We start from the raw sequence: 18,673 nt of genomic DNA, 5'->3' as shown, positions 1-18,673 counted from the left end.
CACTAGAATCGAGTTCTAAAGCTGAATGAAATTGAAGTTCATCTAAAATTGAATTTGGAATTTGCTTGACTAATGAATCAAAAAAAAAAAAACAAAACAAAAGGACATCTTCGGAAATTATCATTCTTTCCTATTGATAATTGGTTATTGATTCTAGCCGACTTTCTGATTGGAAAGAAGAGGTTAGAGTCAGAAGCAGAACTTTTGACTTAATCGTCTAAAATCAAATTAAATAAAACCGTTTGGTGTCGAAAATTGACAGCCCTGACTAGAATTAAGGAGCAGTTTAGTCATCTCAACAAGGCAATGTCATAGTTAACCTCAAACTCGAGACATGCCCGAAGATGAAATGAAGAGAATAACACATAAAAATAAGTCTTTCGTACCATTCATCAACCTTGAAGCCGCATCAAATTGGAACATGAACTCGATACATCAAACCTATACATGGGATTTCACTTTCCATTAGCAAGAGAGAACGTCAGCCACTCCTAAGGAAGCGTCGTGTGGTCCGTTGGAGCATCACAGATGGGAGATCAACGAATGATTGTGTAAAAGAAATGACAACTTTGTTGTGTCCTTGTCAAAGATAGTCGCCTTTACTCTATTCCTAAGATCAGCCGCCATGCTATCAGACTTAGGAGGACCCGTCTTCTGGTGAACAAAAAAAAGGAAAAATCCGACTGCTCCTTTGTACCTAAAGCTACAACTAAGCCTCTTGCTCACTGTTACAAGATAACGTGTTTAAGATGATGAAGTACCCATTACTGGCCGAATTGCAGCCCTGAAGTCTTCATAAAATCTTTGCTCAGAAAATCTGCTCGCTCGCTTCCTCGATGCTGCAGCCATATTGAATCTCTCAGATTCTGGCATCCTTATGATTTTCAGGATGGCATCAGCATATTCTTCAACATTTTGGGCAAGAAATCCAGTTTGCTGTCCATCTTCTTCTAAAACAATGTCCATCTTTGGGCCAGCGGACTTATGAGCTGGACAAAAAGCAGACATTCAATGTGCATGAAGACAGGCCAGGGAATTCGTTTCTAGTCTAAAGTGATTAAATCTATACCGATCGGGATGGCTCCAGCAGCCATATACTCCACCACGCTTATTCCAAAATGCTCATCCGTCATAGAATGCAGTCCTGCAGTTGCACCTGCTAAAAGTTTTACCAAATCCCTGCCAAGTAAGGAAGCTGTCAAAACCAAAGTCTAGTGGATGGTTCATGCTTATCAACTGTGACATAAGACATGAGCCAAATCAATAATTACATATATGGAGGACATGATCAATTGAACCCAAAAGAAGAAATATTCAGATGAAAACCAACTTAGCTTCTAACTTTTTTCCAGTTATTAGCACTACTATTTAGCAAAATGCCCATCAGTCAAGTATCGGAAAATATATTCCTCACCATCACAGAGAAACCAAGTTATATTAAGAGAATCCATTGTATGTTGCATGGACATTCTTCTTAACATCCCTTAATGCAAGAAGTTCCAGGGTATGCCTCTCAATCTTACCCTTTCTATTTCCATGTCAAGCATACACTTCTAAATTGAGCCATAGTAAAGAACTGATTCATACAAGAATGAAGTAATTTTGAACTCGGGTTCACAAATATAAAAGAGATTGGGGAGAGTGGGCTCTATAAGCTCTTGGCCCATCTAGTGTGCTCAAGTGGGCTTCCGCCAGCAAGCCCACTTACACTTTTGTCCTCTCCCATCTTCACTTTACTTATTGCTAAGAGCCAATGGTTAAATCAAATCCATCAAAGTCCGTGCATTTCTCTTACATCATAGCTTCTTACTGAGAGCTCAAAACAACATACTGGCATGAAAAGGTCTACACGAGAAGCTCATAGCAGTCTTCATTAGATATCATTATGTGGAGATACCCCCAAAATATTGGTTATATCATCCAGATGTTGTTTGTGATCTAACCATATGGCAAAGTCAATCCATTCTCCAGAATAAAGCAATGAAAAAATTAGGCCTAATTGGGTTCTTTAGTGGCACAGACCTGTACATTACGTTCTTATGGAACTCCACATCCCTTTCAACTTTTAGTTCAACTGCTCTGATTTTCAAACTCTCTAGCCTATCTTCATCTGACTTATTCCGACAACTTCCCACAAATTGGAGCTTAGGCCTTGGCATGTCTGCATCTAATTTTCTGATAGCAAGCTCAAATGCCTCAAGTTGAAGAACGTGTGCCTGAGATACGACAATCAAGCTTAAAGCATATGCACTAAGTTAGCAAAGGCCCATGTGAGCCACAAAAATGATGGTACCTCATCGTTATAAGGTTGGTATAAATGTTCCCACCTTCTCTGGACGAAACTGGGCTACAGAAATGAAAGTTGGTGCAGTAACTGGTCTTTCCAAGGGAAGTGCCTGCTTTGACGAAAATGATTTAGGAAATGAAATATCCACTACAACATGTTACGCAAATTGAAATGGAGAAACTTAACAACAGAAAAATCAAAGCAGATTATTGATAGTAGAAATTGAACATAGATCATAAGTAGAACACACAAAACAAGAATTAGCTAGCTAGAGAAAAGAATACACAGACTACCATACAAATTTAAATGCAAGGTTACACTGTTAACTGGTCAAGTAAGTAGTTACAAAAGCAGTATGAATAAAATGGGTAAATCATTTCCCAATTTGATAAGGGGAGGAGGACATGACTGAGACTAAAAGCAGAAAAAAAAGGAGCAGGAGGGCATAACAGCTGGATGTTGATATTTGCAGTTTGTCCATTTGTAGCAAGACCGAGCTAACTTTCTCCAATAACTCATTTCCATTGGCATGGCTATGTCAACGTATCAGGTGTACAGTTAATGTGAGGATACATAAGTCCATGTTAGTCTGACCGAACACTTGAGAGAGAGAGAGAGGTCCCAGAAATTTGATAAAGAACAATATCAGCACAACAAACCTGCAGTCCTGATGTATCGCATGGAGGATAAACTCGCTTAGTTCGATCAGGAATTCTCCAAAGCTTCTCAATATGCGATTTTGTCCATGAAGAATTAACCATTGCAAGATGTGTGCAGGACCCAACAAACCCATACAACCAGCTAAAAATCGTGTAATATATGATTTTACATCTGGATAGCCAAAAACTGTCCAAAAGGAGAGATTTACGTCAGAATTGAATATAACAGAGAACATAGAAAACCACACATATATTTCTATGCATGAATTACACCAATGTTCAGATATCAAATCTCACACTAGACCACCACATGACTGTCAGATTTTAAAAGGAAAGGTGCCAATGATACAACAAGCAAGTGCACATAATTGAGAGAGACAAGGTAGTGATATGGAGTTTTGGACAAAGGGACAAGGGGAGAACCATCATGTTTAAGAAATTCTATAGAACATCTAGAACAGAAGCGCACACAGATAGATAAAAAACCATATGATTAGATCCTATACCTCTGAGATATCGAAGCTTTGTTATTATAGGTAGAAGCCCGCTGGCGAACACGAGATAGCATGTCCGTGCTGATAGTAGGGTAATGAGTGTAGCACAAAACTTTGCATCCAAAAATTCGTGCAACAGGATATGTAAAAGCATATCCACTGGTGTCAAAATAGAACAGTGGAGTATACTTGCACAACGCTTCCCATGAAAGATACATGGAACCAAGACTTTGGCCGATCATAGTAAAACGTGGGTAAGTAGTTTCCTCGACCCACTTCCTCTTCCACAGATGGACAGCCTGAGGATTTGAGCATAAGTAACAAGAGCATACCGTCAAAACTTACCAATTTCAAAAATCCCTAGGAGAATCCCATCAGGCACTCATGACCAAAAAAGATGAAAAATTGCCAGCACTACAGGCTAGCATCATCACCTCTTTAAGATATGTGTTCATTTCTCACGCAAATGATGTCCTATGCAAAATTCCCCATGCATTTCACGCCATTGCTTATCACGAGGTAAGTTAGAGACACGGTCCTCAAGTAACACTATAAGCTTTTTTCCATTCGAAGACCGTAGGGAACTCATTATGTCTACAGTCTACGATCCTTGACAAGAGCTAAGAAAGCCGTATAAAGAAAATGGCGAATGCTTACATCGGCAAGACATTTCTAGAACCAAAAGCACAGCTCCTCAATCAAACCATCAATTGAGATTCTCCACTCACTGATTTAAAGCACATGATACTAATTAAAACTCCTCCTATTGACGTGCGACGTGATTCGAACAAAATAGGAATAGCTCAAACAATAAGCTCAGCAACTGGAAAAAAAATAAAAAAAAAAAGAAAAGAATTGAACCTCAGGAGGACGAAGCAGCTTGACTCCAAACCGATCGACCGCGCGGGCCGTCAAGCTATCGGGAGACGCGTCGTGATCGCCGGTGTAGACGACGCAGTCGAGATCGGGGCGCTCCTCCTGCACGGCCTTGACGGCGCACCACAGCACCCTCTCCCCTCCGCCGCCGTCGTTGGTGTACGGGTGGAAGAACCCGACGGCTCGCTTCCGGGTCGCGCGGCAGGAGGCGACGCGCGAAGCGAAGAGGAGAGCGAGGGACGGGAGGAGGCCGGCGATCAGAGCCCAGACGAGGACGGCGATCGCCATCGGGGAGGAGATGGCGGACCGACTCTTTGCTCGAAGAACTTCTCCTCTTTGGGGGAGGCGGAGGTGCGCGAGTGGGGCGACGGTCCAGTGAAGAAGTCGAGAGAGATGGAGAAGGAGAGTATATATGTTTTTTGGCGGATGAAACGCTGGGCAAGGATAGAACCTCGATCGGGAAATTTGATTACAGACTTTCTCCGCAACGACGATCCGAAGACCACGACCGAGACCGAGACCAAGACGAAGAAGAAGATGATGATCTGAATGTAAGCATCGAGGAGGTGTCTTCAATCCTTGCGTGCGATTGTCTAGTGCCAAATAGCCCCTTTAACAGTAAATTCATCAAGTATTTCGGCCAAATTCCCGAAAAGGGAAACCCTCCAATTTTATACCCACTCCTCCGATTCTGGCCCAAACATTTTTTTACCTAAAAACAATCATCGGCTTTATCCTAATTCTAAATCTGTCCCGCTTTCAAAAAACGCCATGATTTCATCGCAAGACATGGAATCACAACTTTAAGGACATCCTAACTTAAACATTCGTTCAAGTTTCAAACGTGGTTAAAAGAAGAACCAAAGCTTTTGAGGGTACTATCTGTTTGGTGAAAAATAAATAATTTGTTAAGATATTTTTCTAAATTTAATTGCTTGTATCACCTACAAAAAGAAAAAAATGAATATATGCAAAAAAAAATTTGTCAAGATGTTTAGAAACAAATTATTATCATTAACGAAAATACTTTTCATTGACTAATTGTTTCAAACAATACATACTATTATTTTTTTTTAAATGATTTTTTCTACGTAATAAATTGAGCATAACAAACAGAGCGTAAGGCATGAACCGCTTTCAAGTCCTCAAACGATCATCAGAACAGAAGTCCCATATAAATACACCAAAAGCAGCTCCTTTTACGGCCAAATACTAACACCACCTCGAGTGAAGAAGCACTAGAATTCCAATAAAAGCAGAACCGACAAAGTAAGAAACAAGCATGCTAACATATATCTTCCCGCACTGGGATTCAGTCTATATATCTTCATGTATTTTACTATTGTTTCCTCAATAGACACCGATAAGATCACTAGAATACAAGCAAATCCTCTTCCCCTGACACTCTACAACAGCAAAAGAATGCCGCTTCCTATCCAAAAACAATTGAGTGTTACAACAATTACCCAACAGGCCTACGAAAGATACAAAAACTCGAGACAGTTATTGCGCAGCACCCCAGCTACGTCCACCCAAAGCAATAACGAAAACTTCGAGTCCACAAAGTCTTGTGACGCTACTGCTATCAAAGAAACGAATAGCAAGGTCCATCTTCCCTGAATTTAGTAGCTTCCCATAGGCGGCATGCCAAACGGTGGCATAGGAGGCATCCCCATCCCACCCATTGGTGGGGGAGCAAAACCTGCTCCCATCCCCCCCATCCCCGGTCCTCCCATACCAGGCATTGGGGGTGCAGGCAAAGCTAAAGGCAGCAACTGAGCATACATGTTCTGTCAAGGGAAAAATGCAGTCGAATGAGTAATTTGTTCGTCATATACTCAAGTAACAAACAAAAAACAAGGTTTTGGGGCAATAACTATTGTAGTCTTAAAAGTAACAACCGAGTGGTTAAACAAAGAGCTGGTTGCTATAAGCAAAGCTCACACTAGCATTTCAACACGTAGCTAGTGAACTACACAAAACGGCATATACAGCAAGTACTTTTTAACTCGATAGAGTGCGAAGACCAAAGACTAATTACCTGCTGTGCAATGACATCCTTCTCTTCCTTCTCTTTTGTCTTTACTTCATTTTGAGTTTCAATCTTGTCCTTCACAAGCTCATCAACTTTGCTAGTGTACTCACGGATGAACTGTGAGAAGAATAAATTCACATATCAATAGTGAGCTACATTCATTCATGCAATTTCAGAGAAACTATAACAGTACGACAATGTTATCACCTGAAGCAGATATGGGAAAGCAAAATCAATCATATTGTTCATCCAAGCGAGTTCAAGCACAATGTCTGCCCTGATTAAATCGTAACAGACAAAGAGGCACGAAGCAAAGCATTCCTTCTTTCCCTGCACAGATCAAGGAGAAAAAATCAATATTGCACCAGGACTGGATAAACACATGCACACATTTCCGAACATTAAGGGAGGAGACAGGGACTAAAAACAAAATAATGCAAAACGAAAAGATCAAAACAAAGAGAATCCAGTTGGACACATGTTGATCATCTTCCTATCCAAAGAGACACCTTGTTCAACCATGTCTGTCTCAGATCCACGAAGCCATCACACCACCAGTGCTAAAGTGTTACCAATAAACAACTGTATATGAATGCAAATGTACAAATGACAACCACATATTCTTCTGCTGCAGACTCCAAAAAGAGACAGCACTTAAAAGACATCTGCATGCATTACTACAAGCAAAGAATTTCAACTTAACATAGTTTCACATAAATTGGCAAATTAATCTCAGCCAGCTAGGAACCTCTAGACAGTTAATTCCTATCTGCAGAAAGCACTCCCACTCAGACAACAGAGGATTCATTTGCAAAAGAAGTACCTTTTCAATGAAATAAACAAGCAACTCTTCTGCTAGTTCACGGTCACCAGACTGAGATGCTGTTTCGATGGCATCTTTGTAAAGGTTATCTTTTTTGGACAATGCGATTGATTGCTTCCATCTACCAGCCTTCTTGTAGATATAAGCAGCAACACGTCTCATCTCAAGAAGCTCATGTTTCTCAATCTGCTCAAGGTAAAACAGCACTTGTAAATAAATAAGAATATACCCAAATGTAAAAGCCCACGGCAAAGGAATGTTGTATAACCTTCTGTGCAAGGCCTATCTGATCAAAGTTATCATGCAAATCAATAGATTCACGCAATCTGTCATAATCTTCCTCTTCTACATAGATCTCATTCAAAGCTTCATTAACAGCAGAAACATTGTTGCTCTGTACTGCAACCATGTAAGGCTTGACAAGCCGCAGATGACCAGCCTGAAATTGAGAGTACACAATCATTTACCCACAAAGTTAGAACAAGCAAAACAAAAGCGAGGCCAAGATACAGCTTCAAAGTTGCATGTAAAACCTTTCGCATAATGTCAACAACACGTGTATGCTCCACACGAAGTGCAAGCACATTGAGAACATCGTTGATTAAATCAGGATGTTCTTGCAAATAGAAGTGCACGGCCTTGTAGTAGAGTTCAACATTGGCAACTTTGACGACCACATCTTTAAACTGCATGTGATCCCATGCTTCAGGAGAATGGTTCATTATGGTCGTTGCTGCATTGTCGAACTCGTCGTATTGGATGTATAAGTAAGTGAGCTCTTTCCAATGCTGCTGCTCATCACAAGCTCGTATAAGCTTGGGAATATTAAGCCGAGTTGCGAACAGCTTAATGTGCTCCATGAGCTTCTCCGGACGGTATCTTGCATAAAGGACACCTAACTCGGTAAAAATACCCATATGTGCACGTTCCAAACCCAGACCACTCTCCATGAGAGAGATAAGCTCATTAAAGTATCCTCTGTTCTGGTAATATTCACTGACTTCTTCCAAATCATCCACCTGCAGCATTCACATAGGCAAATTTGAGTGAATATGGGCTGGGAGATGCGAATGATGCAGTCAACTGAAGTAGCAAGAAGCATGCTATATGTCCATCCAGAAAGCAAGTAAAGAGGCAACCCAAGTGCAAATTTCCAGTTTACCAGCTCTCATAGTTTCTTCCTGTCGAAAGTGTTCTATGCGAAGAGCTAGAAAAAGAAGAAAGAAAGACGACTAAGTTGTCTATGAATGAACACGGAATCGATAAATCACCTGTATGATGATGTTGAGACCACACATTTGCGCCAAGCGGAACTCCTCGGCATCAACACAGGCGAAGCAAACTTCCTTCCATGTCTTTGCGCTATTGGCCTTTCGAGCTGCATCAACAGCTCCCTGGAATTGTCCCAGCTTCACAAGTGTGCTGGCCAACTTGGCCCAGTTAGAAATAAAGGCAAAAATGATTTTGGCAGCTTCGTATAAGCCTTCATCATACAAGCGATCACCAACATTTTGAAGATTGGCGACATTTGGCATCAGGATGAATTCCTCAATCTCACCCAATCTATCAATCTTGGCATATGCAAATATGAGCTCACCATCCACCTTGGGTTCTTTCGTCTTTTGCCTCACCATCAGAAGGTACTTCACTAAGTCATGATAGACATTAGCATTCTCAGCGGCACGAATAACATCCAAAAACTGAGTGGCATCATCTGCACGGATAAATGACTCGATAGCATCACTGACAAGACCCTCCCTTAGTTGGGCCTTGGCTACCTGACTCCAAACAGCCTCTTCCTCAACCCTAAATGCAAACTCAACCGCTCGCTCAATGCTTTGAATATTATCCAGTAAGACATTTACAGCCTGGACATTCAAATTGAACTTCTTGAAAATTGCAAAAGCTTCCTCATAAAGTTGGGCTTCCACAGCTACTTCCCCAACCGCTGGTCCATCAAAGTTATCCAGTCTATTTACATAATCCATAACTCGAGATGGATCTGCCTTGATGGCCGTCAAGATAAGCAAGTTCTGCAAGTTGAAGTTCCCACTAAAAGCAGAATTCTGAAGCACAATCTTCTCAAGAAGCTCAATCAGTTCATGAGGAAGATCAGCTGTCATGAAAGCTTTAACGGCTGCAGAAACTTGTTCTGGGCTCTTGCTCTCAGGCAAAGCCGTAGAGACAACCTGATCAATTAGCTGTCTCCTATAAGAGTTCTCAGGGTCCAGAACTTTCTCCCATAGATCACCATCCATCCTTTCAACTACATACCTATGATAATGAGATGAAGTTAACAAAGAAACAGATGATTCTATCAATGATAATCAAATTTGTGACATGAAGCATGTGTCAAACCTGGCTTGTAATTTGAACAGGGAATTTTTATTGGTCACATTGATAAGTTCTTCATCACATTGGCCCCTCCTGTAAGCCACAACCGCAAGAGTAGGATCGCGTTTCTCACAATATTTACCCACAACACGTGAATCATAGTATGGGTTGGTTGTGAGAAAATGCTCCGGATTGTTGTTACTTTCGATGATGATTTTACCCAAAGCATTGTGGACATGTACATCTTGGCTTCCCTCACTCACGAGATGTTCCAAAAACTGAGTGAGCAAACGGAGTCGATTCCTGCAAACCAGATCCCACACATGAGAACACTAATTTGATCAGAAGCTCGTAAAGATGATAAACCATCACAGAACTGGAGCATCAGAGAGCCGGAGCAAGAAAGAGGCGAATCCACACCTCTTTTCACACTCATCAACAAGAGGCTCCACTGGTAGCAAAGATCGAACAGAAAGAATTAAGCCTTTTATGAAATCTTCTGGGCATTCATCATCTATCAGCTGCCCCACTACCAAAGGAGCATTTCCAGGGTTGACCTACCAAGAGAGGAAAACAATCTTAGAAACTATACAAAAAGTGAATGCAGAAAGTCAATGCTGGAAGTCATAAGACCTCGTACCTTCTGGACATAGCCCTCGATATATCGAAGCATGTTATTTGTGTAAAGATAATGTGTGAGATCAGGCACAAAGCCAAAACGATCACAAACATTAATTAGTGGCCGTGCATCAGGAAGCTTGGCCTCCATCAGGAAATTTTTAGTCTTCTCAGGGTCATAGAAATTTGACTCTCTAGTCACACGTTCCACCTCTTTAATTTGTCCAGTTTTAGCAGCAGCCTCAATGTACTTGAAGTGAATGTCAGGATCCTCACTGGCACAATTGACAAGAAAGGAGAGAGCTTCATCCAAAATACCAACACAGCAGTTTTAAGTGAACTATGAACAAATAACAGGGAAATATATCCTTCACTAACCTGGAGCTCAAGTACGAGCCTAGGAAAAAATACAACCCCTCATACGACTTGAATTGTTCAAAAATCTTTATGCATGCATCAACACCCAACTGCTCACAATATTCCTTGGCAACCTGTACACGTATCATTCATGTAGTTACTGAAAATGGGAGAGGAGAAACTTAAGAAGAAAAGGAAAGATACAACACCTGTACGATAATCTGAAGATTGCCCCTCAGATTGACCAACAAAAGGTCCTTCATGCACTCCAAAGCCCACTCTCGCGATAGTGTACCAAAAAACTCAACAAGTGACTGCAGGTAATCCCAAAATATTAGGCCCAATTTCAGAGTACCCACCATAAAAAAAGGAAACAAAAAAAAAAATGCAAACCTGTGGCTCAATAGCATGTGTGTTCACAATGACACGTTTGATATCTGGCAGCTCAGTATAGTGCTGTAAGATAATAGATAGTCAACATCAGAATAATCGAATTTCACATATTACACATGAGATTAACACAGAAATCTCAGGATATATACCTGAAGGGCCCTAACAAAGAGACCTGCTTTTTCACAAAGTTGGGCAATTCGAGGACGATCATAGTGACTGAACATGCCATTAGCCAAGATGGCATCAGCTACATTTGGAAAAGTGACCAGATTGATTTCAAGAACCTATGATATTGAAGCCTTGTTAGTGACAAAAGTCACAAATATATTCATATAAAACTACAGAGTATCCTTGGTACTGATATTATCAATTACCTTTGTCTGAAGAAAAGCATGTTCTGGCAAATTTGGTTTTAGTACATCTAACAAGAATGCAGTCGCTTCTCGGATCAAATTCCTCTGCACGTGCCAGATGGAATCAGACATATCACATGCTTATGCACAAAAATGAATATGACTATTTACCCAAAAAAAAAAAAAATATATATATGACTAGCAACCTTAGATAAGCCCTTGTAGCATCATGCGTATGTTGCTACAAAGAGCAACAAATTAAAATACAGAGAGCAGCCTAAAAAATTGAAAACCATAACAGATTAACTGAAACAATGTTATAGCCAAACCTGAAGAAAGAGATCTGTTATAGTGTTGTAATCCACTGGACAGCCTCCCTCCATTTGGGACATCATTAATGCAAAGTTGACAGCTCCCTGAAGTAAAGAAATCAGAAAATTTCTATGTTTAGATGGTGTGAGAAATATGTTAAAACATAATATATTCAATGATCACACAAGCATGTGCAGCCCACAGCGCACACCAACAGGGATGCAATCCACATAAGTTTATATGAATTTTCTTGGCCAAAAAAGGGGTTTTTATAAAAATGTCCAAGCTGTCATCCTCCCCTTCCACCTCCTTCTTCACGAAAAAACCACCTGAACCTAGCTATTTCTTTCTTCTTCTTCTTCTTCTTCTTCTTTTTTTTTGTGGGTCAAAGGACACTAGCTATTTCATGCACTGGTTTTTTATGGACTATGCATGCATCTGAAACAAAATCTACCCAACATTACGCTAACTTGCTGCAAAACCAAATATTATGCTATTCCAAGGTCAACGTAAGCAGTGAAAAATGTAGGGTAGGGGATTCACTGAACTAATGCCATCAATGCCCTTCAGTAGTCCAAATAGGAGTAAGGACAGAAAGGTAAATTACCCACAAGGCAAAAATTACAGTGAGCTGAAAGAGCAAACAAGAACCATAGTCACATGACTCATACACCGCACCAGTTATACCACCCTTTCCCATGCCACATAACAAATTTTGGTGAAAATATGTCTGCACATGTGATCAGTTGCTCATGTGCATAGCCATGGGGGTATTAGTAGCTATACTGCAGTTTCTTTTCTTTGCCTAGGACAGAGACACGGCAAGAGAGGTAATATGAGATATGACTGCAGAGAGCAAACCTGAGGATCTGTTCGCAGAATTGTCTGCAAAAGGAAGAGATAGTCTGGCGTGTACCCAACCTAGAAGACAAAAGGCAGCAATAAGATTCAAAAAACTGAAGTGACGAAATAGCAACAAGAGGACTGTAAAAATGTATAGAGCATTCAAAACCCTACGTAAAGAAAAGGATAGGAAAGTTCCACTGACCTGCTTTGAGTATATCAGAATTTTGTCAAACTCTCGCCGCTCAGCAAAAGCTGCAACTACCTTTGGAGTTGCTCTGGCTTTGATATAAATTTTCAATGCGAGGTCATTATCAACGGTCTGCAATGAAAAGACCAAGTATATAAGCAGAAAAACACCTACATATACAGACTAACCTATTCTTATATCCAGGAACTATTCAAGATCATGTAGATCTTAGAACTAAAGAAGTTTTAGAACTAAAGAAGTTGAAAGAAAGAAAGAACATTAATAAAAACCCCACCTTCACAAGATCCCCAAGTTCCTCACTGCATTCCAGCTTATCCTCAGCCAACCAGTTCTCAAGAAGGTTTTTCTTGTTTTGATTCACGACCAGGCGTGATAGCTCCAATGACTCAAATGCATTAAGCTTTCCCCTGGTTAAAAGGGTCCCAAAGTATTGCAATAGAGGTGGTGTTTGCCCAGATTGCACTGGGACACTCTGCAGTATTGGCAAGGATGAAAAGTTCATATCTTCTGTCAAATAATATTCCAGGAGAGCTGTTACAAATTCTATTATTGCAGAAAAGAAGCCATAGATATAATCAGTCCCTGATAGAAACTCTTCTTACCATACTAAGCAATTTTATCGATAAGACAGTCTCCATTAGTCAGGTAATTCTTCAAACCATGGATTAATTTCCGAATAAGGAGAAGAAAGCTACAACAGAATCTGAAAACTGAATCATCTAATAAAAAATACATATACCCAGATTTTTCATACTATGATGGTAATGAACAACTTCAGTCAGGACCATGGAACGGGGTTGTATTTGTACAAGAAAAAGATGTACCAATATGATCACCAAAAAACCTATTCTAAATGTCAGAAAGACAAGCACCTGAAATTTAGCAACTGTGTCCGGGGTGCGAAGTATTCCTTGCGGAGACTCAGCAGCAAGCTCAGCAGCTTCTTTGTATTTAGTTTGAGCAAAGAGTTCTTGGAAACGTTGCACAACCTGATAAATTTGGAAACGTATTCTGATCTCATTATGCAAGTTATATCTGCTCTGAGGTATTTGAAAATTTACAAGAGCACATTTGACATGCTCTCAGAGTGACCACATCAAGCAGAACTAAAAGTACGGTTATATTAAGAAAACTATAACTGCTTCAAGGCATATTTGTCAATCACATCTCAAAGTTGGGGAACAAAAAAAATACCAAGATAAAACCTCCAGATCAACCAAACAAAGAATCAAATTTGATTAGTCTACTTCATTATAGGAGAACTGAACTCACTAGGTTCAAGATTGTGCAACTGTTCCATTTGCCTTGATTACACAACTGAAGTTCAATGATAGGCCTATGGGAGCACGAGTATGTGCCAAGATAGACAGAACAGAGATGAACATAGAGGAGATTCTTTGATTGATAGAAAAGAGATAACAAAGGGCACAGAATGACCACGTGCATATGTAGATAAATTCTAATATACCCAAACCAATCAGTTTTGCCCTCATTTGGTCACAAGTTATGCCATACTTACTCTTACACCATCAATCATCCAGTATGTAGACAAATTACTCAGAATTATGAGTATAATGCATTACCAGCTGCTCTGCACCAGGAAGATTTCCTCTCTTTGCAAGATTCACAGCAAGCTCCAAGTTGTTCAGCTGCAGAATCACCAAATTATTGTTAACACGATAAATGAGCATCCGAGGTGAAATTTGAAGACTATGAAGATACACAAATCCGATGCACTTACTTGGCCACTAACAAAAGGCACAATCGTTGCCTCATTTACAGTAGCCAATAAGACCTGGCCACGCCTGTTTACGGCATAAAAACCGCCAACTGATGAAGCTTCTGCAGTTAGAAATACTGGATCTGGACTAATTCTGTTTCTGTATACAGCAGTAGCTGTCTCCAAATCATAGACAAATAGCAGCCCAAGTTTGGTGATCACATATATCAAACTGTATTTGTGGGATATCTGCACCAAATAAATCCAAAATCTAATTCATATGCAGCAATTTTCTAACATTTTCAGGAGAATCAAACATCACCACCCAATACCTGCATTGCCACTGGAAAATCATCACCAAAATCAGGAGGAAAAAAAAGATCCGCTTGTTTCTTCGTAAAAGACAGCTTCCCTGCTAATATAAGTGCATTGTTAGAAGAAGCAAGCAATAGATAAGATCCAGATGGAATCTTGAGATCCGTGAATGAATGAAAGGAAGAGACTAGAATCATATGACACAATGTAACAACACCTGGTTGGGCACCCAGCTCGATAACATGTAACTTTGATGCAATTTGACCAGCATTAACAGTCTTCGTTGCAAAGGAGATGAGAGTTGAAGGATTCTCATTCCCAGGAACCTGTACATGAGGAGGAGAGAGATTAACAGGTTCACAACCGAAGCACGTGATCCAAAAGATTAAAAAGATAGGTGAAGTGCCCGCACTTTATAAGTTGCAAATGATGCAGCATGTGCTTCAAGGGCTTGACTACGCTGCTGCTCCACAGAGAAAAGTTGCATATTCCCCTTCACCAGTTGTGGCCGCTAGAAGAGAGATTTGGACATCAAAGTTACTTGACCATCAAAGGTGACTAGAAATTTTAGAAACACGAAAACTATTGACACCACACATGCTTTATAGAAAGTCTGAATAATGATGCACCGACCACAAACTTCACACTTCCATAGAGAAAAAGTTTCAGAAAGAATTAGAAACATGATGACAGATAAAGAATGAACCCCAAGAGTGCAGACCCACGGCATTCACAGACACATTTCATGGGCCACTGAGATTTGAGAAACCATCTCCACTAGAATTAGAGCAGTGTAAATTTAAAAAAGAGTCAAGTCAAATCATACTGTCACACAACTCACGTGCCCCTACAACAGACATGCTTTTCTTTTTTTTCCATAATTAGCAATTGGAAGAGAGAAAGTCCTTTTTCATATTCACCTACAGCTACAGGTGGCCACTCGAGAGACTTTTTTCTCTTATTCTTCTTCATGTGAATTTTTCTCCAACACAGAGCAAGTTCTTTTAAATACCTTTATTTAGATAAACAACAGAATACATTCTACGTACCTCAGGCGAACCAGGAGCAATTCCAATCAAAACCAACCATTTTTCGGAAGGGTCACATCGATAATTTATTATCTGGTTGTTGACAAGATTAGCTGTTCTGTCAAACATCTTTACAGGCTCAGCATCACCTGAAGATAGGTTATCTTTTAGAAACATACGATGGATAACATTCTGAAGTAGAAGACATGATAGCACACACATTAGTACGCCTACAATACACATCAGACAAGATGGTGACAAAAACTAAAGTAAAGCACCATCGACTGTAACTAATTGTAGCATAAAAAAGCCAGGTACCTTCAATTGTCCAATGATATACCGAGGTTTGGGTGACAAGACCCAACAATTTGGGAGTAATCCACTTCCAAAAGACAACCTATACATGGAAGAACCTGAATTAGGTCAACCTCGAAGCCTTTTGGGAAAAAGATAACATCAGATCAAGGGGGAAGCAAGTGGACAGCACCTGCTCTGGCATCTGATAAGACTTCATTTTTGCTTTCATCTCAATGTTGAATATTTGCAAGTGATCTTGAGTGGTTCCGGAAAGTTGGGCTTCACAAAGGATGTAACAGCTAATTAACAAGGAGCACGTAACAACATAAAAAGAAAAATGAAGAAGATATGTCACTAAAGTGCATTCAACTCCATGCTTGGAGAGAAATTCACCACACTGATGCTGCACCACAAACTGTCGTTTCAAGATTTTGGCAGAAGTACACATTCATGGCTTTGACAAGTTACCAACTTCCAGAGAAACACTGTCTAACCCAATACTTTTTATGCAATCTATCTCAACTGACCAGACATCAAGAGGCAAAAAACCCAGATTGGCGTAGAAACGTGATTCATCTAATGTTTCATCCATCACATATTGGCCTGATATACTAACCATAAACATCCACTATCGAGTTACTCTCAATTAGGGGACCCATCTGCTAAGATTTGTCAGTTTGACCAAACTTGAGAAACCATAAGAAATTGAGAAATATGAAGAGATGTGTAGAAACATTCTTTCACTATACAATAACATCTCGGAACTTACACACCCTAAACGTCCTGCTGTGGCTAATTATATGAGCAATTGACAGGTAACAAGAATCCCAACATTGTGCAAATTTATCACCATAAACAGTAAGAAAGGACAGGTCCATTACGCCTGGCTACCAAATCGCTATCTCCCACAAAAGAAGGTAAAAGTGCACGGTAATTGAGCGATCAAAGCAATACGAACTATGGATACAGCAGTTCACGCATATTCTACAGTAAAAGGGCAGCGACATATGAATTTAGTAGAAAGCTAAACTGAGTATCAAATGGTTCTCAGAAACAAGTCCACCACACCTTTCAAAGCGAGAATTCTAGAATTTGGGTTCATCAGTGCTGAGTCCGCAGTAATAGGCCTCCTCAAAGGTTGCATAGGCATGCTCATGTCGATGATGACCACGCTATTCTGAGGTGCCGTTTCGCGCACGCAGATGTACTTCTCGGATTCCATCGTGACATGCGTAAAGGTGATGAACTGTGGACTGATGCCCAGGCTCGGAAGCTGCAATCAAAAAAAGATCAGACCAGTAGACACCTCAATTACTCGCTAAAAGTAGAGAAAGAAGCTAAACCCCATCTCTAACTTCCCAAGCCCCCCAGTAACGCGACCAATTTCAAACCGCTCGAATACCGAGTCAAATCACCAGCGTCGTCTCCGCTGATCTGAACTGAAATCGAAGTCGCCCTATCCAAACTAGGGCACCAAATCACCGCGCCTAGCCTAGCGCAAACAGTAGCTACGACACGAATTCATCCAAACTGTACGGCTGTCAGTGATCTAAGACCACTCGAAAAAAGCCATCGACGATCTCAAAACCACGACGACGCGTCTCAAAGTCCCTCCCGCGCGCGCTCTTCGCGCCCGCAGCTGGAAATTGAGCTTCGCTTCGACACGCTCCGATCAAGCGGCGAGACGACGCTTCGGTGACGATGGACGGGGAAGGTGAACTGACCGTCAAGGCCTCCTTCATGGTGATCGGAGCGTTGGCGGCCGCCATGGTCGGTCGGATCGGCGGGCGGCCGGTTCGGTTCGGGTCGGGCCGGGGCGGATGGATCGGATCCCCGCGGCCGGGAAATGGATCGCTGCGAGATCTCGCGGCAGTGAAGCTCCGCCAGAACCCTCAGCGCAGCGCAGAAAGAAAGAGAGAGAGAGAGAGAGAGAGGAGACCGATATATCGTGGGATTCTTTTATAAAAGGGACGTGAAATGATGGAACTCCGGAGGAGACCCTGACTGTGGTCTGACGCGATGTGGAAAAGTAAGAAAATTCAATGATGCCCTTTAAGCTTCTTTATTGCTCTTTCTTTCTCGGTTTATTGCACTGAAAATTCTACACTTGACATTTGTGATATAAATACTTTAAATTTTTTTTAATCATAAACTCACAAATTTATACTAGTGTATAGGTGTATTTTTTATGGAACTAAATAAAAGGATTATAAGGGCCTGTTGGCAACGTGCCAATACCGAGGCGCGATTTTTTGCCAAACAATGCCTAATTCTAATTTTTGTTCCTATATCGTTTGATAAATTTTAGTAAAACCAAGAATAGATTTGGAAGAGAATTAAAAATTAAAAAAATATGATTCTTCGTCCAAGAATAAAAAAAAAAATCAAAATAGTGAAACTCTCATTCTTCCCTTCCGTCGTCCCACAATTGCCGTCCGCCACCGCCCGCCACTGTTCGCTGCCGCCCACCGCCGCCGTCCGCTACCAGTCGCCGATCGACGAGCTCGCCAAGGCAAGCCCGGCCACTAGGGCGAGGCTCGCCCGAGCCTCGCTAGCGAGACAAGGTCAAGCCTCGCCAGGTGGCTGGGCGACCCTCGCCCCGTCCGGCCAAGGCGGCCTCAATGAGCCCCGCCGGCGAGGCCGGCCTCGCCAAGCCCGGGCGAGGTCGAGCCTGGCGGGGCTAGGCGAGCCTCGCCCGACTACCGGCGAGGCTCGGCC

At 41.2% G+C, this 18,673-nt stretch overlaps 2 protein-coding genes across 2 annotated transcripts; both read right to left on the bottom strand.

The window, feature by feature from the left end:
* Window positions 1–366: 366 nt before the first annotated feature.
* On the bottom strand, window positions 367–4,924 carry LOC104454408 (GDP-Man:Man(3)GlcNAc(2)-PP-Dol alpha-1,2-mannosyltransferase). Its single transcript, XM_010069246.3, has 7 exons — window positions 4,302–4,924; window positions 3,453–3,739; window positions 2,947–3,133; window positions 2,328–2,396; window positions 2,023–2,216; window positions 1,070–1,179; window positions 367–989 (listed from the first exon to the last, which is right to left on the bottom strand). The coding sequence occupies exons 1-7, from the start codon at window positions 4,602–4,604 to the stop codon at window positions 745–747; spliced, it is 1,395 nt and encodes a 464-aa protein (XP_010067548.2). The 5' UTR covers window positions 4,605–4,924; the 3' UTR covers window positions 367–744.
* A 615-nt stretch (window positions 4,925–5,539) lies between these two features.
* Window positions 5,540–17,882, bottom strand: LOC104454406 (clathrin heavy chain 2). The gene is made up of 30 exons (XM_010069245.3): window positions 17,680–17,882; window positions 17,024–17,228; window positions 16,146–16,234; window positions 15,977–16,055; window positions 15,680–15,807; window positions 15,043–15,141; window positions 14,848–14,956; window positions 14,648–14,727; window positions 14,337–14,564; window positions 14,179–14,244; window positions 13,468–13,584; window positions 12,870–13,067; window positions 12,590–12,706; window positions 12,403–12,462; window positions 11,559–11,645; window positions 11,251–11,334; window positions 11,026–11,160; window positions 10,877–10,939; window positions 10,693–10,797; window positions 10,505–10,617; window positions 10,149–10,401; window positions 9,929–10,065; window positions 9,533–9,811; window positions 8,446–9,448; window positions 7,708–8,193; window positions 7,443–7,613; window positions 7,175–7,360; window positions 6,559–6,681; window positions 6,358–6,468; window positions 5,540–6,106 (listed from the first exon to the last, which is right to left on the bottom strand). The coding sequence occupies exons 1-30, from the start codon at window positions 17,722–17,724 to the stop codon at window positions 5,939–5,941; spliced, it is 5,124 nt and encodes a 1,707-aa protein (XP_010067547.1). The 5' UTR covers window positions 17,725–17,882; the 3' UTR covers window positions 5,540–5,938.
* Between the last annotated feature and the right edge of the window lie 791 nt (window positions 17,883–18,673).

Source organism: Eucalyptus grandis, chromosome 7 (assembly GCF_016545825.1).
Source record: "Eucalyptus grandis isolate ANBG69807.140 chromosome 7, ASM1654582v1, whole genome shotgun sequence".
NCBI lineage: Eukaryota > Viridiplantae > Streptophyta > Magnoliopsida > Myrtales > Myrtaceae > Eucalyptus > Eucalyptus grandis.
The sequence above is the reverse complement of the archived record's forward strand: the minus strand, read 5'-3'. Positions and strand labels throughout refer to the sequence as shown.